The 24,858-nt window shown below is 36.2% G+C and overlaps 1 protein-coding gene across 1 annotated transcript; it reads left to right on the forward strand.

Annotated features, from left to right (window-relative positions):
- Positions 1 to 9,675: 9,675 nt before the first annotated feature.
- On the forward strand, positions 9,676 to 22,032 carry inhbaa (inhibin subunit beta Aa). The gene is made up of 2 exons (XM_055182620.2): positions 9,676 to 10,348; positions 18,853 to 22,032. The coding sequence occupies exons 1-2, from the start codon at positions 9,946 to 9,948 to the stop codon at positions 19,623 to 19,625; spliced, it is 1,176 nt and encodes a 391-aa protein (XP_055038595.1). The 5' UTR covers positions 9,676 to 9,945; the 3' UTR covers positions 19,626 to 22,032.
- The last annotated feature ends 2,826 nt before the right edge of the window (positions 22,033 to 24,858 follow it).

The raw sequence follows: 24,858 nt of genomic DNA on the forward strand, positions 1-24,858 counted from the left end.
GCCTGTTGTTTTCCCGAATTCACTTCCAAGGTTCAGCACAAGTGAAAAGCCCGTGGGTCCCTTCAAGGCCGCGGCCTTCATTAGAAATGAAAGGGCCAAGGGTGCTTAGGGCGCAGAACGCTTTCTTATGTATATAACAAATGAAAAGTAAATGTGCTGCAAAGTGTGCAGTGTCATTCAGTGACCAAACATAGCGATTGCATATTGCTGACTGTAACATTAAAACACCAAATCTTCACTTTGCTGCCTTTTTTAGTTGAATCAATTCAGATTTAGTCATTATTTATCTTGACAAGAGATGAGTTGCTACAACTTATAAAATGAAGTCGGTCAGTTCTTGTGGCGCTGCGTAAAGTTGAGCACACTTAAAAAACTCGAAGCAACTGAACTCGACAGAACTGCCCTGCGCCTCGTCCATTAATTGTATATAGCAGGAAAATTTATCTCTTACTTCTCAGTGTCAGAAATAACTACAAGGCATGTGAACTGACAGAAATGAGCCCAAGTCATTACATTCGGGGCTTGACTCAAAACATTCGGGGCTGAAGCCCCGGCAAAATCTGCTGGCGATGCCCCTGGATAAACGTCCAGAGCGTGTGCTTTAAACGTATCGTCTTGTACCGGGACGCTGGTCATTCAGCCATCAAAACACAGAAAATACATCATTTGACAAATTTCCACAGGACAAAGAACCTCAGAAATCATGGATTGTTAAAATAAAAAGGGACATATGACCTAATTTGAGATGAGTATAGCATATTGTGTACATAATATCTGTTTTGGATATTAGCCTGTTGGCTAATCGCTAATGTTTACTTTTTTTAAAAACACCAATATAGCACAACAATACCATATTTTAAGACAACAATTAAGAATATATTTCCAACATGAGCGTATGTCCCATGTATTTTCTCTATGTTTTTTTTCTTCAAAACATTAACTTAATAACATGTGATTGACTTGATAACAATTTATTTACATGATAGTTTATTGTGCAAGTATTGTTAGATGTAAAAACCCAAAATTGTGTAACTAACTTAATGTTATTTAGTTAGAAATGAATCATGCTTCTGTTGATTCCGGTCAATGTGCTTAAAAAAGACTGGTAACACTTAATTTTACGGTGTCTTTGTTACACATGTTACATGTAATTATTATAGTAATAACAGTTAATTATGCATAATTACATGCAACTAATCCTAAACCAAACCCTATTCCTAACCCCAACCCTACAGTAAGTACATGTTGTTGAGGATTATTACTTGGTACTTAAATATATAATTACAATGTAACAAATAAAGTGTAACCAAAAGACATACTGGAGGAAAGTTTTTAACGTATTTATGCCTTGCGTTTTTGTAATCTGTACAAATTGGAGTGTATTATGTACTTAGTTATAGGACTATATTAGTGTTGCTTACAATGCTTAAAACATAAGAATTAGTGATCAGCCAACAGGCTAATAGCACAACAAATTTTATATACACATTACGCTGCTCTTATCTCAAAATTAGGTCCCTTCTCATTTCAACAATCCATGATTTCTGATGGTTCTTGTCCTGTGGAAATCTGTCAAATGATGTATTTTCTGTGTTTTGATAGCTATATGACCAGCATCCTGGTACAAAACAATACATTTAAAGCACACGCTCTGGACGTTTATCCCTCACAGCCTCGTTTTGGAATTAACATGGCGGCAAGCTGAATAAGGCATAAGACTGACATGAAACCTTCATAATCAGACACGTGTCATGAACATGAAGGAGATTTTATGCACATTTGTGACATGTGTCATTTGCTTTATTATGTCATATTTCATGCAAAGATGACACTGTTTGAGACGTCTTTGTTATGACAACTTGACACTTAGCTTTAGGTATGTGCACAATACATAAAAACTGACAACTAACAGAGCTTCTCTTCCTCACACAGAGGGTTCTGAAATTTTCTGAAGAAAAAAACTAACAAAACAATTTTATTAATTTAAATTAAATAACATTACATTTTTCCAGCGATATAAACCAAACGCTGCATGGCTTAACCCATTGTTTTCATTTAATTTTAGGTAAATCAGTCTCCAAATGCAATAAAATATAACTTTATCAATTTTAATCATAATGAATATTATTATTATTATTGGATGATTGATTTTATTTATCTAACACCTGGTGGCAACAAAAAATCTAAAATGAAGAATAATCATGATGTTGTTATAAAACTATTTGACAGAGTATTAACATTTAATGACATTTTAATGTTAATTTGTACCACTGTAGTTGAGGTCAAGAAAAATATTTATGACATTATTATAAAACTATCTGACAGAATATTATCACTTAATGACATTTTAATGACAAATTATATTTGTACCACTGTAGTTGAGGTCAAGAAAAATATTTATGACACTATTATAAAACTATTTGACAGAGTATTAACATTTAATGACATTTTAATGACAAATTATATTTGTACCTGTAGTTGAGGTCAAGAAAAATATTTATGATATTATTATAAAACTTAATGACATTTTAAAGACAAATTTAATTTGTACCACTTATAAAACTATTTGACAGAGTATTAACATTTTAATGACAAATTTAATTTGTACCACTGTAGTTGAGGTCAAGACAAATATTCATGACACTATTATAAAACTATTTGACAGAATTTTAACTCTTAATGATATTTTAAAGACAAATTTAATTTGTACCACTTATAAAACTATTTGACAGAGTATTAACATTTAATGACATTTTAATGACAAGTTATATTTGTACCTGTAGTTGAGGTCAAGAAAAATATTTATGATATTATTATAAAACTCAATGACATTTTAAAGACAAATTTAATTTGTACCACTTATAAAACTATTTGACAGAGTATTAACATTTAATGACATTTTAATGACAAATTATATTTGTACCTGTAGTTGAGGTCAAGAAAAATATTTATGATATTATTATAAAACTCAATGACATTTTAAAGACAAATTTAATTTGTACCACTTATAAAACTATTTGACAGAGTATTAACATTTAATGACATTTTAATGACAAATTATATTTGTACCTGTAGTTGAGGTCAAGAAAAATATTTATGATATTATTATAAAACTCAATGACATTTTAAAGACAAATTTAATTTGTACCACTTATAAAACTATTTGACAGAGTATTAACATTTTAATGACAAATTTAATTTGTACCACTGTAGTTGAGGTCAAGAAAAATATTTATGACACTATTATAAAACTATTTGACAGAATTTTAACTCTTAATGATATTTTAAAGACAAATTTAATTTGTACCACTTATAAAACTATTTGACAGAGTATTAACATTTAATGACATTTTAATGACAAATTTAATTTGTACCACTTATAAAACTATTTGACAGAGTATTAACATTTAATGACATTTTAATGACAAGTTATATTTGTACCTGTAGTTGAGGTCAAGAAAAATATTTATGATATTATTATAAAACTCAATGACATTTTAAAGACAAATTTAATTTGTACCACTTATAAAACTATTTGACAGAGTATTAACATTTTAATGACAAATTTAATTTGTACCACTGTAGTTGAGGTCAAGAAAACTATTTATGACACTATTATAAAACTATTTGACAGAATTTTAACTCTTAATGATATTTTAAAGACAAATTTAATTTGAACCACTTATAAAACTATTTGACAGAGTATTAACATTTAATGACATTTTAATGACAAATTTAATTTGTACCACTGTAGTTGAGGTCAAGAAAAATATTTATGACACTAAAATATCATTAAGAGTTTAAATTCTGTCAAATAGTTTTATAATAAAGACAAATTTAATTTGTACCTCTTATAAAACTATTTGACAGAGTATTAACATTTAATGACATTTTAATGACAAATTTAATTTGTACCACTGTAGTTGAGGTCAAGAAAAATATTTATGACACTAAAATATCATTAAGAGTTTAAATTCTGTCAAATAGTTTTATAATAAAGACAAATTTAATTTGTACCTCTTATAAAACTATTTGACAGAGTATTAACATTTAATGACATTTTAATTACAAATTTAATTTGTACCACTGTAGTTGAGGTCAAGAAAAATATTTATGACATTATTATAAAACTATCTGACAGAATATTAACACTTAATGACATTTTAATGACAAATTATATTTGTACCACTGTTGTTGAGGTCAAGAAAAATATTTATGACACTTTTATAAAACTATTTGACAGAGTATTAACACTTATTATTTTAATGACAAATTTAAAGTGGTCAGACAAAATTATAATGGCCTCATGACAGCCAATGTCAAAACCAACCATGTGACAGTTTATTGTAATGTTAACTCCTAAAGCTAAGTAGTTTCTTAAGTTTGATAATTTATCTGCTATGTCATGTTTATGACAGATTTATGACAAGTTATGTTGTCTTGGTAATGTCAAGTTGTCATGCAAGTTATGATGTATTGGTTTATGTCAAGTTGTCATAAATTATGCAATATGTTTGCATTAAAATGACATAATTGAGCAAATGACATTTAATGAAAGTTGTCATATATGTGCATAAAATCCACTTCATGTTCATGAAACTTATGAAGATGTCATGTCATTCTTATGAACACCTCTTTAAGTAAAGTGTTACCCTACTTATTAATCCCCATGTTAATAAATCTGTGTGACATTTTTACTTTCCACAGAATGCAAATGGAGACATTTTGAATTTTTAAGATTATAAAACGAACATTTATAGAAACAAAAGAAGAGAAAATAAATACAGCATGAATTTAAAATAAAAAGTCAATTCAACCTACTATTTTAAGTTTTGACCTGTGATAAGTTGACCTAACTTTTAAAAACAAGTTTACAACAACAAGCATTTTTTAACCTATTAAGTTAAAGACCTGTTGATTCAACATCATTTTTACAGTGTATGTATTACTCACACTTACTTTTCATAAGTCATACAATAGTTATATTGAAATACAAGACCTGTCTCCATGCATGTACATAAGTCCATGTTTCAATTAAAGAAATAATGCATTCAAACTTGGAAAAGCTTGGGGGGTTATATTGACAAAATGATCATTTTTTTATCAACTAGCATACTAAACAACACATCATTTGATTTATTTGACATTAACTGCTTCATCCAATTCACAGCACAGTGAGCATGTAAAGTTTAGTAGTCTGACGTTGGGTAATAGACGTCTATTGGGAAATGACCACAAGGGAGAATACAGGATACACTAGCATGACCAAGGCAGTGGTCACGCACAATTGCACGATATTATTTGGTTCTCATTTCCCATCTTCGCACTTCTCTCAAAGCAGAAAAGCTGAAGAAATCACCTGGGGCGATCGCAGTTAGTCTATCTAACCTCATGACCCGGAGATTTCCCCTGTGCTCTCAAATGAAACTCACACAGGGAGGCGCAGTCCATTCCGGTTTCAAATAGCGCACGGCTCAGACGGCCAGACCTAAAGCTTCTCCCCTGGATCCAGGAAGGGATGGAGAGCAAGAGAAACACAGCGTGCGACAGAAAGATCTGAATCATGAATTTGAATCACACTCACATCTGGAGAAAGATTTATTCATTCTGTCCATGTATTTTCTTTAGGGTTTAAAACACATGCTTCCTCTCTCCCACCTCTCCATTCACGTCGTAATGGGATTGTGTCCTCTCCCTGCCGTGGTGTTGAGGAATCATGTTATCCCTGTGTCACCATACCCTTATCCCTCTCTTCATTATGTGTCCCCTGATAAGGAAAAAGGGAGGATAGCCGTTCATCATTCACAGGCCACTGCGAGCCGTCCAGACCGTCCCGTCGTGAAACATTTAGCCACAGCCAATCTAAAAGTTAAGCAACATGAATTGTTATTATAATTCTACTGTGGATTGTTGTTCTAATGTTTAGAGAAATGCCACTGATATCTTTATCTCCCACTTCGTTTAAACTTTACAAGTCAACATGTCCCGGGTGTTTATTGTCGTATGATACTATGTATTACATCGTGTCATTTAAGTTTATTTCTGGCTGAAGTGTTGAGTCGGAAATTGCTCTCCTGTCTTAGGTATGAGGCCGTGAAGGCAATGGTTCATTTTAACAACCCTAATAAAAAAGCTTCAGTCTCCTCGCAAACAGTGCCTCGAGAAATAAAAAGTTGTCCTGCTGTTTCTGCTATCCGTTCCCACCGAAATTAACACATTAACTGAATTTCAAACTGGATACAGGACCACCATTGTTCATACAGTAGGCTACTCATATTACACCAACCAATAATTTATATCTACACTATAAAAATCACGTCAAATCTATAACTTTTTTAGTCAACACTTAAAATAGTAGGTTGATTTGACTTGCAAAACCAGTTGTTTTAACTTAATGCTGCATTTTTGATCATTTGAAATATTAATGCGATTTTGACTCAATAGTATAGACAGTGATGACCTTGACATATCACGTGCTATCATTACATAGCCGAAACTAGTCAAAGTGTCAAGCGGCAAGTGGACTGAAGAAAAAAAAAAGTTACCATGTAGTTTTAGATTGTATAGAAAGCATTATACAATTGTCACGTTTCAGTTCTTTGTGCTGTTATTATGTAATCTGATTATGTAATGTTGATTTTCTTGCATTTTAAAGTGAATGGTAGACAATGTCTTCCCCTCATTATTTAGTTTAAAGCTAAAGGCAAACTACAACTTTAAACCAAGACAATTTAGGATGCATATATTTTAATAGAAAAATTTTAGGATATTGACGGTTTTAGCAGTAACAACATAAACAAAGCGGCTGTCGCGGTACGCGCGTACCTTCCGGTAAACTCCGCTAATAATAAATAACAACAAAGTACTTATATGACAAGCAAAAAAACACATAGATTACCTAGGAAACCAAAACATTAGTTATTTTCGACGAGGCATTTGTTCAAGAGATCAGTTTAGCAACTAGTCAGACCATTAAAAAAACGAAACCGGAAGTAAAGTTCGGATGCAGACGTGTATCACGTGCGTCCGATGAAACCGTCTATATTATATTCCAATATTCCTGTAGCTCGATTAGTATAGCTTAAACGATTAGTCCATTTTCTTAAAAAAATCCAGATAATTTACTCACCCCCATGTCATCCAAATTGTTGATGTCATTCTTTGTTCGCTCGAGAAGAAATTGTGTTTTTTGAGGAAAACATTCCAGGATTTTTTTCATTTAATGGACTTTAATGGACCCCAACACTTAACAGTTTTATTGCAGTTTCAACAGCGTTTCAAAGGACTCTAAATGATCCAAAACGAGGCATAAGGGTCTTATCTAGCAAAACAATTGTCATTTTTGACAAAAAAATTGACTTTTAGACCACAACTTCTCTTCTTCCTCCGGCTGTGTGATGAGCCAGCGCGACCTCACGTAATTGTGTAATGCCGTGGAAAGGTCACGTGTTACATATATGAAACGCACATTTGCGGACCATTTTAAACAATAAACTGACACAAAGACATTAATTAGTATCATTCGACATACAACAACGTCAGGACGGTCCTCTTTCTCCACACTTGTGAACACTGGTGGCGTAGTTTTGATACGTCATCCGTGACCTCTTGACGTGATGACGTATTACGTGAGGTCACGCTGACGCGTCACACAACCTGAGGAAGATGAGAAGTTGTGGTTTAAAAGTGCATATTTTTATTTTTCTTGTCAAAATTACAATCGTTTCACTAGATAAGACCTTCATGCCTCGTTTGAGATCGTTTAGAGTCCTTTGAAACTGCAATTTCAAAGTGCATTAAAACTGTTAAGTGTTGGGGTCCATTAAAGTCCATTAAAATGAGAACAATCCTGGAATGTTTTTCTCAAAAAACATAATTTCTTCTCGACTAAACAAAGACAGACATCAACATTTCGGATGACATGGTGGTGAGTAAATTATCTGGATTTTTTTTAAGAAATTGGACTAATCCTTTAATGCAAAGGTCATGGGTTTAGGGAACACACACACTAATCTAATAAATAAAATTACAAAGTATAGTATGAATGCACTGTTGAAAAAATCATTTTGTCAAATGCATAAAACCAACTAGGATGGCTGTTCAATTCTCTAAATTAAAGATATATGCATATTACAATGAAAACACACAAAACTATAGAAGTTAAACTTAATGATATTGATTGTAAATATCTTCTTTATTTTTTATTGATACACATTAATTTATTTTGAGAAGTATTTATTAGATTAGACTTTTATTAAACACCAAATTTAAGAGTAAAAATACTGTATTTATATAAAAGCATGTCTTTATTTTATTAGTATAATTATATATCTATTTTTATTATTATTTTTCACATTTTTAAGTAATGTTTGTATGTACAGTAGCAATTCTTGCCCTTATAACTCTCAGCAATAAGCATTTTGTACCACAAGAGGGAGTAACTCCTATGTTACAGTGATACAAAATATAATTACCCAAGTAAAGTCTACCTTACCCAGATATCTACATCAAACTAAGGTGATTTATAACAAAAAAGTTATAAAAAAGTAAAATCATATTTAAATAATAGTGAATATAAATAAGACTTATTAACATTAATGCTATAACAATGAATAAATTAATATAATAATATCTAAAGAAATTCAGACCCAGATTTACTTGTATAAAAGACAAAATGTAATAATAAAAATAAAAATTGGATAACAGACCCTAAAGATTAATATATATGAAAAACTTTGTCACCCACTTTCTAGACATCCCTAAAACTAGACATTGACTTTCTCATGGCAGACATTAGACACTGACCTCAACCAGCATCATCGTGAAGGGGGGTCTCCTGAATCAGAGCCGTCTGAGTAACACACATTACTAGAGCACCACGTCTTATATGGTGAAGATTTTTAACTACGGTGTCTTCTGACTCGTATGACTGCGGGATCCCTTACACATCAGTTTTGGCTGATACGCAGACGGACGACCCACGCATGCCCTCTGCACAGTCTTTGATGATGTCACAAAGTACAGCTGCTCGTGAATCCCAGACATCTGTCCTCGACCAATTAAACAGGAAGTTAGCCTTCCGGGCACTTCCTGGTTAATCTCCACACGGCATGTGTTGCGGCAGTAAAGGGGAAGAATGAGCGACATCATACTTTAACGTGACGTCAAGACGCCGCTTCTTTAACAGTAAGTTAGGCAGAAAATTTGAATTCTGTGAAAACTTTTGTGGTCTACAACTGACCAAAATTGGCTAACACATTTTAGAGGAAATGATGTGTTGAGACAATATTGCACGGCTGGGAAAAGACAGCTCACGCTCAATGCTTTATTTAGATGAATACAGAATCACAATCAAATACGAGTGCGTTTGTAGTACGGCACTTATATATAAAAAAGCAGCAGCTTACATATGAATGAACATCATTGCAGACTGCACTATGACTAAGTCAGACACAGAGGTGTGGACTGAAGCATAGCAAGCACTTACCAACAAATCACTTGTCATGTCTGCGTAGGTCCATGAGCCCTGCGAGGGGGAAAGTTACTCTAGAACAATTAGAAAAATAAATAAATAAAAAGGAAACGCACCGAGAGGGAGGGAGCAAAGAGGACGAGAGGGAGGGAGGGAAGTATAATTACTGTGTAAAGAAGGTTGAACAGAGAGACAGGGGAGAAAGAGCCAGTGAAAGAGCCAGCCCACCATTCAACTCCTGCACAGTGAGCAGTCCCAGACCTCTTACGAGCGCACTGCTTCCCTGGGGCACATCCAGAAGCCGACTGCCCGTCCCATACAAACTTCTCAAGGACCTGAAGAAGGAAAAACCCACCGTTCCTGCTTTTCCATCAGCACCCTTACTAGAAAGGATTACACTTTTTTCCTCACTTTTTCTATTCCTTGTAGTTTAGCTCTTATTTTCAGAAGGAACTTTTCAAGTAACTTTAAGGATGCCCCATCTCCCTTTACTAAGCGGGATCCTCCTGCTGCTCATCCAGACCTGCTCTCTCAGTGCCATGGTCACCAAAGGGAGCCTGGCAACGTCCGAACAGGCAGCCTCCACGGACTGTCCGTCCTGCGCCCTGGCACGGCTTCGAAAGGAGGGCGAGGACGAGGGTGCCCAGCAAGATGTGGTGGAGGCAGTGAAGAGACACATACTCAACATGCTGCACCTGCAAGAACGCCCCAACATCACACACCCGGTGCCTCGCGCCGCACTTCTCAATGCCATCCGAAAGGTGCACGTGGGGCGGGTTGCCAAGGACGGGAGCGTCCTGATTGAGGACGAGGCCAGCGGGCGCTCGGAGACCGAACAGTCGGAACAGACTGAAATTATCACTTTTGCCGAAGCCGGTAAGTCCAAATTTCTAAAGTAAATTTACCATACAAGTGTTGTTCGGTTGAGAAAAAAGAGTTTAGGGAAACCTGTTGCCACCACTTAAAAGTCAGAGAGAGAGCAGTTAGGGCTGCGGCACGGCAATCTGCTCCCCCTCTCGAGGTTCCTACAAACCTCCTGCTGGTTTAGAGAATCAGTGATTATCCGCGAAGGCCCCCGGGGCTTCCAGCCGTATAAGCTTTGCACAGGAGCGCTTCCCCAGGGACTGACAGCCTCCAATATAGTGACTTTTTTTTGTAAAAAAAGAAACTGCCTTTGTGTCGGTTCTCAAAGGCATCGTCGGCTGCAGCGTGCGCTGTTCAAAGGTGCTGTCGAGCCCGTGATGTGAGGAGAGATCGGGTTCTTCTCTGAGTCACACAGCTCAAACGGGTCATGAGTGACACGGAGAGACAGGAGAGCCCGCCGTGTGCTGCAGGAGCACTCAACAGATGTGTCAGACCTAAAAAGCAGCAAACGGTGCAATTGGATTGCTTGTCTGAAAGATGAATGTTTCACGGCTCTGGGGAGCTAAAAAAGACGGCGCAGCCTTGTAGAGACAGCAATTTATAAAGTAGTGGAAAAATAAGCGGATACGAGATGCGTCCAAACAGTGAGTAATGAATGAATATGGGAAAAACGATGTATAATTTGACATTAGTTTGAGTTTATCTTGACTGCAACTGGAATCTTTAAACTGTGGATGCTTTATCAGAAAGGTGCCAAGTAAAAACTTGTATAATACCATGAAGTGATGAAAACAACCAGAGTGTTACTAGTTTAAAAATTACAAAACTACATGTAACTTATTAATACAAGTAATCTTATCATTTCAACACTTCTATTAGTTTTCAATATCTTAATTATTGTTTTTGCTGTTGGTATTGTGTATTTTGCAATTACCATCTATTTTATACATTTCATATGCCTCTTTTTATACGTCTGCACTGCCTTAACGCAAAAGCGCTATAGAAATGCATTTGTTCTCGAACGCTTAAGGTGAAAATTATTCGTACACTGTATGTTACTATCAAAACCAGCATTACTTAAAATTAGGGATGCACCGATACCGATACTGGTATCGGGCTCGATACCACATTTTCTAAAGTAATCGTACTCGTTAAAAGTCCCCTGATAGCGTGGAACGATACCACGGTCTGAGAAATGTCTATGTTTGAGCGGTGTGTAAAGGGTTAATGCCTCTTGTGTTGTCCAAAGAGGCAGAGTTTACAGCAAACTGAAAAAAATACTGTTTTATAATTATTTATTCTGTAATATGTTGCATACAACGTGCTTTTCATTTTAAATAAATGTTCTTAATTCCAAACTTCTGTTTTTTTGTTAAATTATATGACTAAAGCTGTTACCTGTAAATTTAAATCATGTTTTTTTTATTTAAGTACTCAGTATCAGTATCGGCAAGTTCTGAAAAGCACGTACTCGTATTCCAAAAAAGTGGTATCGGTGCATCCCTACTTATAATCAAACAAATATGTATTTAACCCGTTAATTGGCGCTGTCCCATGAGCGGGACACCTACGTTTATTTCAATATTTCTATGTAAATGTTAATCTATCACGACAAACTATATATTGTTGGAAAGGTCTAAGAATGTAGTTTTCATATTTCAAAACCTTTTAGCAGTAATAATAATGCAGTAACTGTAATTTATTCATTTGTGACACAAGTATGCAGCAAACCTCAAAGCAAACCAGCACAAACCTCAGTTTTTTGACAATTTTATGTATTAAAAATTATACTATATTGCATTTTTATTTATTACAAATAAATGTAAACTGCTTTAAAAAAAAAAGTGTCTTCTTTAAAACCAAAAATTACCACAATTAAAACCAAAATTAGGCTTCTGGACCAAAAAAAAAAAAAAAAAATGCCAGAGTTAAATTAATTTAAAGGTGTATATCACCTTTTCACCAACCCCCCACTCAAAAAAGGCTGCGCCAGTTAAAGGGTTAAGACACGTCCTCTCTTTCCATTTACATTCGCATACAAGTTCATAAATTCCCTCGCCCCTTCCCGCCAAATCCATAACCGTGTCATCTCGCGATAATGTGCACATACTGTAAGGCGACTATATATGTGATATACAGGTATTCACGAGTGCAAATCCTCCAAAACTGAGCTGTTCTCATACTCTACCACAAGGGGGGATTGAATGCGGCTTGATGATGGCAGACACTTGCAGTCACAACAGACAGTAAGATGTCAAATAGTATAAAATGATTATAGATCACGAAGGACGCACAAATATCATTTAGTCTGCAATGCAACACCGCGTAATATATTTTGGCACAGACGTCATTGATTTTCGACAATGCATTGTTCTGCATATTGGTTCTTATTACACCCCAGATTTGATTTGAAGTGTTTAGACAGCTGTAATAATGCGAATAAGCACCAGACTTACTGTATGCATTCACTGTCTGTCTGGAGTCTCATCCAGAAAAAAACCTAATGCTCTCGTAATGGTCTCACATACTACAGCACATATAGACCGTATGATGTACTTAAACGCATTTAATCATTGTTTGATAATATAATATACATTTTAATATTTTACATGTTGCTGTACGGTAAAGACTTCAACTAGTAGGATTAAATATATATATATATATATATATATTTAGATTTAGAGGTAGAAATGGCCTTGATGAAGATGTGTCCGCCAACTGCAGAATCTCAGCCATGCTGCTTTTATTAAAGGAAATAGTTGTGTAAACTATTATTTTCTACATACAGTGTGTTGGTTAAATAAGGGTTACATGCTAAGGCTGATTACTCTGAATTTAAACGTATAGCCTGCAGCCACATCTAATCAGTGCTTGTGTATGTTAGCATAGCACTGCGAATAATGAAAGACCTTTAGTCTGCAGACTTTCCGGCACTAAAGACTGAGGAATAACAGAACCGCCGATTAATAAATATAAAACAAACAAAAGTATTTTCTTCGGAAATGCACGGATATCTTGACATAGAAATAACACCCGACACAAAATACAATCTTAACCCTGTAAATATATTATAATAAATGTGCAGTATTTTAAAGGAATAGCAGTCGGTGTACACGTGTAGCCACTTAGTGTTTGGCCTCTGATGTCATTTAGGCGTGTGGGTTGCATATTCAAAGCTTGACATGTTCTGAAACAATGACTCAATATTTACTTCTTTTACTCCTTCTCCTACTCTTCGGAGTAATTCATCAGAGGGAAAACCCTAAAATCTTGCACTTCTTTCAATAATAAAAACAAGGACGGAACACTTCTCTATTTTTCCTATATCATGTCTTTGCATAAAAGAGAAGCTGCATGGTGTGAATAAATTTTCTTCCTTTTATGGTAGTAATGGCATACCAAGAATCTCTTTTTTAGTCAATGTAAATAAGAGAGTACCCTCGGCTTATTTGGGGGTTTCTGCTAAACCATACAAAGCAGCTTCTTCAAATACCATCTCGGTAATATCCCTTAGCATCAGTGTGGTCGAAAAACTCTTTCTTAGGTTACGGGACACCTCACCGCTTCTGACATTTGCTTAAAGCTCGCCTGGCTTCAAAGGATGCTGCAGCATCATGCCAACTATGCTCATCCAAACGTGTTTGTGAGGGTTATTGCTTGCAGATGCTGGCCTAAAATGTCTAAAGTATCGTATATGGGTGATTCTCACGAAAACTTGGTTTTAAAAATGTCAAGCATGAAAATGTAAAAATTGCTTAAATTTTCCCACCAGACATTGAAAAACAAAGTCGGGAGTAAATGGGAAGATTAATTTAAAAACGTTTACTTATCATTTAACACTTTTTGTAACATAATTTAAAAAATTAGTCCTAAAAAATCTCATTACCGCAACAGTCAGAAAACATCAACACTGACATATTTTCAAAATGACATGATAAACCTGAAAGAACATAATTTGGAGATTCTGCACATGCATTTAATATCAAAGTATTATGCTTTTATTAATTAAATTAACATTTAATAAGCATCTGTTGCGGTAATGATAATCAAAATGTCGTGTAAGCATTCTGACAAGCCAATATTTCAAATTAACTGTAAAAAAAAGATCTTACCTGGTAGCCATCTTGAAGTAACTGGTCCATGTGCTTGGTCACTCAAAATCAAACTTTATTAAAATTCTGTATGTGTGCTTAAACTGTTCTCAAAAAGTGTTGCGGAGGATGAGAACATCAGGCATGGACACATCATTTTCCTATTTTTTCTTCATTGTTATTATACATGAATATTCAGTAAATATTTTTTCTGTCATCTAAAGTAGTCTAGCAAAACATCCATTTATTTATTTTTCTTAATATTTTTGTGTTAATTTGATTAAATTACAACATAACGCATGTTCAAACACAGCCGGACACATTGCGGTAATGAGAATTTCAGCAGAAAAAGAGATAAAATTTCCAATTATAAATTCTTATGTTGAAATCACACATTGTGCAAGGTAGAACACAGTATTGTGTTAATTCTGATGCTTTTTAATGTTACTATATTACACATTTTAAAGCTAAAATCATTAGTGCCGTGGTGTTTCAATGGTTTCGTGAGAATCACCCATATAAAGTACATTGTTACGTCTCAAGTAAAATTGCACTGATATTGAACTTTAAATGTCCTTATTCAGCACAGCCTTGAGCCATGTTCTGCAGATACTTACCAAAGGTTAGAAGAAGAAGGGGGGCGGCCGTAACTCTTCTCATTACTCTCATCGTTCCCTTTTTTGCTGTTGGACAGGGTGCCTGACTTAGATGGGGCAGTAAATCAGACCTGCTGTCGGTGCATGTGGGTGATGAGGTCCAGATAAAGAGAAGCACGTATCAAAGATGGTTGGGTTTTACGACACGCGGTATTAAAAAACGCTTTGCCGATATTGGGACACTTGCTTGAGAACGTATACAAGTGTTATGGTTGTGAAATAAGCTTTAATTGCTTTTTTATGGTAGAAAAGGTCATAAAGGCAGTTTATGCTGCGCGACATGCTGTGCACCGGTAGCAATAGTTTTGTTGTCTACTCAGTGACATTATTATGCTAAAGGATGTCGTGTGATTGAAGTGTTAGTCTCTCCACATGGTCACAAAAAGGTACAAAAGCTGTCATTGGGATGGTGCCCTTTGAAAAGGTCCTAAAATGTACAATTTAGTACAGATATGTACCTTTGATGTACCAATATTCACTCTTAAGGTGCAAGAGTGTACTTTTTTTCTGAGTGTATAAATGTTGGGTTGTTTTAACTCAACATGATCTCACGGAAAGTCGTGTTATAGTCACGATAAATTTGACAATTTGATTAATTTATTCATGTCTAAGGCACAAAATTAAATTTTTTTTGTGCATTGAGCATGAATGTCTTTTTCGTGTCACATGCACAAATTTCTATAAATAGTTTTTCGTGCCCATGGGACGACTTTTTTCGTGTCATTTTATGTATTGTTTCCTAATTTTTTTTCTCCTATTTTTAAATCATTGTCTCTTGGGATTAGGGTTAGATTTGGGGTTTGGGTTAGGATGTAATTTTATGTATTGGTTGCTACATGTTTTTCTTCCGTTTTTAAAACTATTCTCGCCTGGAGTTGGGGTTTGGGTTAGGATGTCTAAAAATGCAACAGAAAGTGATTCTAACCCCGAGCGACAATTGTAAGAAAATAGGAAAATACAATGATAAAACAATACAAAACAGAAAAAAGTCATGCAACGGACACGAAAAACTATTTAAAGAGTTTCGTTGCCAAATTAGATAAATCCGTTTTTAATATTTTTGTCAAAACATGTTTATTATTATGTTATTATGTTATTATTTTGTTTTATGGTGCTACTTATCTGTATTTATTAAGTTATGAAGGTTTAATTCAAAACAAACCAACTGCATTTGAATTGATATTAATTGGAATGCACAACCAAAAAACGAGATTTCTGAAAAATTAAAAAAACGGAGTTATCTCGTTTTGCAACAAAACTCTTCGTTTATAGAAATTCGTGTGAGTGACACAAAAAAAATTTCGTGACTATAACACGACTTTCCGTGAGAACAGTCTGTTGGTTGGGGTAAAAATATTGTACAGAACCAAGCACTGGGTTTTATATAAACCTACAGTATACTGGGTTGTTTGGGTTGAAACAACCCAGTATACTGTAGGTTTATATAAAACATTGAATTTTGCGTTATTTTGTCTTTTTGTGCATTATTAATTTCAGTTCAAGCTAGAATTATCCAAACGTTTAATGATTATGAATATTTTATGACATTGTAGCTCACACGGCGTACTCAAGTGCCAGAGTTGTTTAGTCTGTGAAATCTATCCTCATGGCTGACAGGACCACGTCTGAAATATGTTGCATAACAGGCGAGGAACTCATATCATTCACTCCCACACACCATTAAAAGAGTCATATTTCCACCGTCAGCCTTTTTTTCAACGTTAACATCTTTTTGGGTCAGAGAAGAAATCGGGTCAACAATCTTTCATATCTGTAGGGATTCAGGATGTGCTTTCATGATACCACAAAAACATCTCATCCTTCTGGTCTTTCGCCTATTTTTTTTATTTTTTTTAGGTTAAACCAAAACTACGACCTCCTCCAACATGGTAGGTGCATGGTTCCACTAAATGTTAGCATCGTACGCTTTCCACCACCATGTGCTTGCCTTTAATCAGTATTGTCAACAAATTAGCCAAAAGTAAATAACAGTTAACCAAAAACGATATATAAACGTCCACGCAAGAGGTGCGTTTCAACAACCTTCAGTTTACGGACTACTTTACTCCGAAAGCCATTGAGCTTCGAGCGCTCAGCCATTGCAAGCTATACAATATGAAAGAAGGCCAACAAGGAGATGAAAGAGTGCGATTCCCCCTAAGGTAAACCTGAAAGAAAAGGGGATTATAGAATACATTAACTAAAGCCATGTTTAAAGAGGAGTGGACATCCCTCCATCCCCCCAACACACACACTTAAATTCCCAGGTGATTCTATACTTCAGCTACCGCCCCTTTTGAAGACACGGATAGGGGGGTGGGGAGGAATGCGTAAATGTTATTCTCCATCTTTGTGCGCACGACAGCTGTGCAAACTCTGCCCTCGCGGTTAAATTGGTGTTTATTGTTGAGGGATTACCGCACGGGTCTGTAGTAGTTCTCCTCAAATTTCAATATGACAAACATATTCAGAGGCATGCAGAGTCGCATGCTCTCGTGCGCACGGCGGCGGTCATCTTTCTTCTTTGGACGTGGAGAGGGTTTACTCAGCTTAGCAAATGTTTCTTTCACTGGGCGCAGATTAAAAGGGAAACAATGCGTTGTCCACCGCTGGTAAAAGCTCATTATTTTTAGACCGCGTTTGTGAAGCTCGGCTGTGTTTGGACAGATGGGTTTGGGCCGGGGATCCTTAAATACGCTCTCGCGAATGCGCGCACCAATGCACTTGTAAAATGGCGTGGCTGTAATTATGTCATGGTTATGTAAATATGCTTTTTGAATATATTATTTGGTCAAATACCATTACAGTTACGCATTTGCCAAATGCTATGATTTTAAACTATACTATGTGTTCCCTTTTGCATAGCTACAGTAATCCCTCGCAATAATAGTTTTACGTCATTATATGCGACCATTTCCCAGCTATATAAAATCATCCTTATTATCTTTAATATTGACTGAGTAAGATTCAAATCAAACTTTGATACTCCCAATCTCATTATTAGATTATGAGCCAGACACGGTCACATATTAGATGATTTGACAGGGTAACCAATCTTAAAGCAAGAAATCTACCAACTAGAAATAAGGTGCAATGGATTTAAATCAGATTTAACTCGGTAACTGAAGAGGATTTGTTTAGAAGTACGTAAATGATCCGTGAACTGAGATTTTCCAGAGGCCTTGCCTGTGTCTATAACCCAGCGTGAATCAAAGCCAGAGGGAGCAGCCATTTACAATCCAATGAGACAGCAAGCCACATGCCACATCACTGCTTCCAGCTGCACGCTGTACGTTGTTACGGTCATTATGTGTTAAACTTCATTCAGCAAACTCCTTGTTCCAGGCAAGCGGGCTCTTAATTGCTCAGTTAACTACTGGGAGAGGTGATGCAGTTGGTTGAAATCTTGTTAAAACCTTCAATAATTTAAATTTCAATGTGGTATGGGAAGAGCCGAGTGGGAGGGATTGTTTGTTTGGAAGCGTGTGCTTAGGAACAGCTGATTCACATTTCCGAAGGAAAGGGATACATAACTACATGTTCCTATCATGAAACAAAAGACGTTTGTTTTGCAAAAACCCCCAAAAAGTGCTCACAAAGCGTATTTGTTTCACCGATGCCGCCACTCCCAGTGTCAGCTCTGATGTGGCTGGCATACTGTTTCCAAAGTCAAGCGAAGCCTCGGGCTAAAGTGAAAAACAAGTACGACAATAAAACAGATAGCTCATTTGACTAATCACATTTGTCTGTCTCTCTTCCTTTCCCTCAGGTGAAGCTCCGGGCTTCATCAACTTTCTCATCTCCAAGGAAGGTGGCGAGATGTCTCTCGTGGAGCAAGCCAACGTCTGGATCTTTCTTCGACTGCCGAAGGGCAACCGCACCCGCGCTAGCGTCACCATTCGGCTGCTCCTGCAGCAGGGCACGGGGGAAAAGATTCTGGCGGAGAAGTCCGTGGACACGCGCCGCAGCGGCTGGCACACGTTTTCAGTGTCGGCTACCGTGCAGGCATTACTGCAGCAAGGAGGGAGCGCGCTGAGCTTGCGCGTCTCGTGTCCGCTGTGCGCCGATGCGCGAGCCACCCCTGTGCTCGTGACTCCAGGAGGCGGCGAACGCGAGCAATCTCACCGGCCGTTCCTCATGGCAGTGGTCAGACAAATGGATGAGGTGACCCTTCGGAAACGTCGCAAAAGGGGCCTGGAATGTGACGGCAAAGTGCACGTCTGCTGCAAGCGTCAGTTCTACGTAAACTTCAAGGACATCGGCTGGAACGACTGGATCATCGCCCCGTCCGGATATCACGCCAACTACTGCGAAGGTGACTGTCCGAGCCACATCGCGAGCATTACCGGCAACTCGCTGTCTTTCCATTCCACCGTCATCAACCACTATCGCATGAGAGGGTATAGTCCCTTCAACAACATCAAGTCGTGTTGCGTGCCCACGCGCCTGCGGGCCATGTCCATGCTGTACTACAACGAGGAGCAGAAGATTGTCAAAAAGGACATCCAGAATATGATTGTAGAAGAATGCGGTTGTTCGTAAGACGACTAAGAGAAGAAGAAGGGTAGGGAAAGAGACATAAAAGCAAGGTTGGGTGGAAGGGGCGAGAACTTTAGCCCCATGACTCGAAGGGTAAGAAAAACGAGGGGATGTAGAGGAAGGAGATCTCACTGCCTCAAGACAAACTCAAGCTGACAGACCTCTCTTTCTCTCGACCACTCGTGCGTGGTCATCTTAGAAATTCAATGGGTATCTGTTACTCGGAGTAATCTCTGTGGCACTTTTAAAAGAGAAAAGAAAATATAATATATATATTTTTGTTACAAAGTAAAGGGAGCGAGGTCAGAGGGTATTTATGCGGCCTACTTTGCAGCGCGAACGGGAGCTGCGGAAAGAGAGATCACGTAGATGAGGTGCCTGAAAAAGAAATCTCAAAACTATGCAACTTGTCAAGTATTATGATATATTTTTCATCAAGGTGTTGTTTTCGTTTCTTAACTATTTACTTTTACGAACTAAAAAAAAAGAAAAAGTCGTCTTTTTCTACTTTGTACGTATATTTAATGTGTGTCGTGTGTGTCCGTGTATACAAAACGTGTGTGTATGTACAGTGTGCTTTCGGGAGTATTTGTGTACGTTTGTGTGCGTCGTTGAGAGATACTTGAAAGAAGTTTGACGGGCTGCTGGAACCAAACATTCCTCTATATTATTATTGTAATTATTCTGACTATTGTTAATAATAATGTTATTATTATGTTATGGTTTCTGTACATTTTTGTTATCTTAAAAAAAGAGACGTTAAAACGTTTACAATTTTGCACTATATCGAAATTTTGATCAGCGTAGCCACATATACAAATAGAATATAGAGGATAAACAAGAAGCACTTCAAAGCAGACATACGTACATAGCAAAGCATGATTTCAACAGATTGTTATAAATAAACAGGGACCGTAGAGAGAATTAGCACTACACCACGTACACATGCATTTTATGATATAGTATTTGGGTTTTTAATACATCACCAAAGAATTTAGTTTAGTGTTGCCTACATTATCTCAGAAGAGTTCACTCAATAGGTTGCAACGCTTTGCCCCCCTTACAAAGATGTTCACACCTTTAAATTATTTTGTCAAGGTCCCACTGCAGCTCACTGCTTTGTGTGCTTTTGCACTGCTGCACGGTCCATGCGCGACTGGACTGGACGTTTAAATGGTTAATACAGCACTTAAACCAACCTTTTTGAGTTTGATTTTAACTGTGGATTGTTGAAAAAGTGAATGTGCAGCATTGATATTTAATGACTTTTGGTGTAATTGGGAGATGAATTTATGTTTAGAAATGTTTCACCAAATATTAAAAGGATCTTACACTGTAAAAAGTGATTGGTAACACCTACATTGTATAAAGTTGGATCAACTTAAAAAAACACCCAAAAAATTCACTTTAGGTAAAAAATTGAAGTTGAAAAAAATAATACTTTTTTAGGTGTTACCAATTTAAATATATATATATATATATATTATTTTTTTTTTTTTAAAGTTTAACTTTTGACTTTTTATAGTGTATTTGACTTCAAGTGAAAAAAAAATTTTTGATAAAGCTACAATTTTCACTTAAAGAAAATTTTGGTTGATAAAACTTACATTTTTTAAGTGTTACCAGTTGAAGTAATTTTTTTTAAGTAGATCCAACATTTTTTACAGTGATGTGATCCAAACAAAAGAAGTTTTCACCCTTGCAGTTGTTTCTGTTTATATCTTCACTACCCAACACAGAATATTTAACCACTGTGCAATGTCGAAAATGAAGCAATTTGTGAGAAGAAATGAAAAGAAAAAAAAGAAAAAAGATGTTTCATCTTATATTTTGGACTGAGAAAAGTTTACGATTTTCAGTATGTTCCATTAAATGTGACCCTGCCAGTGAAAACCCAGCTAAAGTTGTTTATATGTTTTCTACATAATGTAAAGAACATTCGGTAAAAATATAACCTTGATATATTTAACATTGACCGAGTAAGATCATGTCAAAGAGCAATGGTTAAATTCAAATTTTGATGCTTGTTATCTCAGAATAAGATTTCGAGACTTAGCTTTGTTTTGGCAGGGTCACAAATATGTAAAGAAAAAATATACAATTCAAAGAAAAATACAATTTAAGAAAAAATATAAAAAGAAAGACATGTTGTGTATGTTCTGTTTGGTTTTTGTTTGTTTGTTGTTATTGAGACAAAAATAATTGACACTGAAATAAGTGGACTAAGAATAAAAAATATATTTTTTATTCTGTATATATGGAAACCAAGATACCAATATGTTGCATAGCTTTGTTGTACAAATCAAAAGTGTGCTTGTGGCTATTTTTTTTAATCTAATTTATTCTACAGTATTTTGTCCTTTGCTTCACCATTAAAGTAAAAAGGTTGTACACTAAAACGAATGTGAAAGTTTATATTGTGATGATTGTGTGAGGAAAAAAATGTTTTTCCCCGTAGACTTTTCATTTAGCGCACACACACATACAGACACCAAAATTGCATCTTATTGAAGTGGTGAAAGTTGAATTTAAACTGAACTGATATACACATAAATAAAATAGCATTTACCTTGTTCATGTTAAAAAATAATACCAACACCCACTTCAAGAACCACCTTACAGGAGGCTGAAAGAAAAGAAGTTTGCATTGGTTTGATTATTGGGACGCAAAACCAGATGGCATCTATATAAAGCATCTTGCATGCAGAGGTTTCGGTTAAATCATTGTGGTTTTAACGGAGGTGGACTATAACCTTTATGATCCATTGCTGGCGTATGACACATCACCACAGTGTCCTACCAGATACGCACACACATGTACAGTATGTAATGTGTTTGTTCAGAAACGAAACATGACAACTTCACAATCGTTTCTCTTGAAATTATAAAGGTACTAGTTTAGATAACAAAAAGCAGTGTGTCAAGGGTTCCTGCTTAAAAACAGAGTTGTTTCAAGATAATGACAGAGGACAAATGGCTGGCAGTGATAATAATTCAGCAGTAGGCGATCAAAGAGCGCAGCGACCACATGCAGGAGTCTGTGGCGGGATGGTCATTCATTTGAAAAGCACATTATTGCTACTTTAAAGCTTTACTACAGACTTATTAAAACATGATGATAAAATGAGGATCCATTTAACATTTAGAGATATTTTAAGACCAGAAAACCACAGAGATTTGAGCATTAAACACACAATCTGTAAGATACAGGAGCTGTGATAGTCGCTGGAATCTATAAAGGTACAAAAGCTGTCACTACAAAGGTCCTAATATGTACTATTTAGGTACAAAAATTTTCCTCTGAGATACCGATATGGACCCTTTATGTACAAAGGTGTATGTTTTTTAAAGGTACCACCCCAGTGACAACTTTCGTACTTTATTTTTCGAGAGTGTGGGAGGAGGTGAGAGGAGGTGGCAGAATTTGGCGATTTTTAAAGGATTTGCTCGGTTAGTTAAACATAAATGACATTTTCTATCTAATAGAAACTTCGAATAAGCATTTGCCCGTGTGTCATGTCAAAGAGTTAAGTACAGTATTCACAGGGGTTGAAAGGAGGGACAAACTAGTTGCGCAAGGTGTTGTCAAAAGCTCAAACCCAAGAAAACAGATTAGGGATCTCTTCTGAGCCGTGCAAACAGACAAAGCGTGTTTCCAAAGCACACAGGACAACAGTGCTAATTGATTTTAACAGGAGAATAAGCCTTTTACAAACCTATGCAAACATAACCACCCTTTTAAGGGACAACACACACATAAGTAAACACAAAACGTGTGCGTGCGTGTGTGTGTGTGTGAGAGAGACCAATTTTTTTATTATCATCACATTAATGCTTTTTAATTTATTAAAGTTGCTTAAATATTTACTTTTAATAATTTAATACAATTTTAAATAAAAGTTTACAATTATTCAATGGTAAGCTTGATTATTTTTAAGTAATAATGTCAACAAGCCATGCTACTGTATATTAGTTAAGCGTTTTGCCGTCTCGCGTGGTTATAAAACATTGCTTTGACCAAAATAATATTACAGCATTATGTTTTGCAATGAACCTCCATCTTGCCGTTGTGTGTTGTACCGAGGGGCAACCTACCGATCTCTCTGATGAAGCCAATATGGAAGTGACTTAAACTCCCAAAAGGGATTCAATTCCTATAGACCCCTATGTTAAAATGCCCATCTTTAGAGCAGAAAAAATATGTTTACAGCCTGGTACAAAAATTTTTTTGGTCTGTATAGCTAATTTTGCTCTTCGTGGCAACTGTGGGAGGGGTGAATTTTTTTGTAACTCATCCATTTAATTTATATTAAACCTTAAAGTTCTGCATAATTAAGGGTGTGGCCACGTGAGTGACGGTTGAACTGCTACTGCTGTCACTAACGTCAAACTAGGCGGGTGTGGTTTCAGCAACCAGCAACCTCAGCTTCACCCACGTCCCGCCACTTTACCATTTTCGGATATCCACAAGTGGTGCGTGTTGACATGCGGACAAGATGGCGACGGCCATAGATATATAAAGGCTAGATGTGTTACGTCGGAGTCTCTAACGTCATCACCTGGCGGCCATCTTACCTCAGACAGCTCGCTCACTCGTAGCATTGAGTTTAATGGTGCAGGTACTTTTAAATGACCATAACTTGCTTAATTTTCTACCAATTTTCAAACGGTTTCTTACAAACGTTATTAACGCGGCTGGATGCTTTAACATGTTCCATAATTTTTTTTTTTTTTTGTATAAGTATGCAGTGTCATAGGTACATATTTGACGTTTATAACAAACCAAACCGTTTGAAAATCGGTAAAAAATTAAGCAAGTTATGGTCATTTAAAAGTACCTGCACCATTAAAACTCAATGGTACGAGTGAGCGATTGCCCTGTGGTATGGCCGCCAAAATGCGGACGTTCCACTCAATTGGCCAGCAGCGCGGGCGAGACATCTAGCCTTTATACATATCTATGGTGACGGCAGGCACTGCCTACTATTGGCTTAAAAGAAGATCTTCAGAAACCTATGGGTGACATGACGGACACTACATCCATATTTTTTTTACTAGCCTGAATTTCCGTGTTACGGTCACAGAATATTTTGCTAGTCATTGTCACGGATCTCCGCATTTTTCCGTGCCCGTACCACAGAATTTCTTTTCCGTGTCAGTTTTATGTATTGTTTACTGTAAATGTTTTTCCTATTTTCTTACCATTTTTGCGTGGGGTTGTGGTTAGAACCACACA

Source organism: Misgurnus anguillicaudatus, chromosome 25 (assembly GCF_027580225.2).
Source record: "Misgurnus anguillicaudatus chromosome 25, ASM2758022v2, whole genome shotgun sequence".
Classification (NCBI taxonomy): domain Eukaryota; kingdom Metazoa; phylum Chordata; class Actinopteri; order Cypriniformes; family Cobitidae; genus Misgurnus; species Misgurnus anguillicaudatus.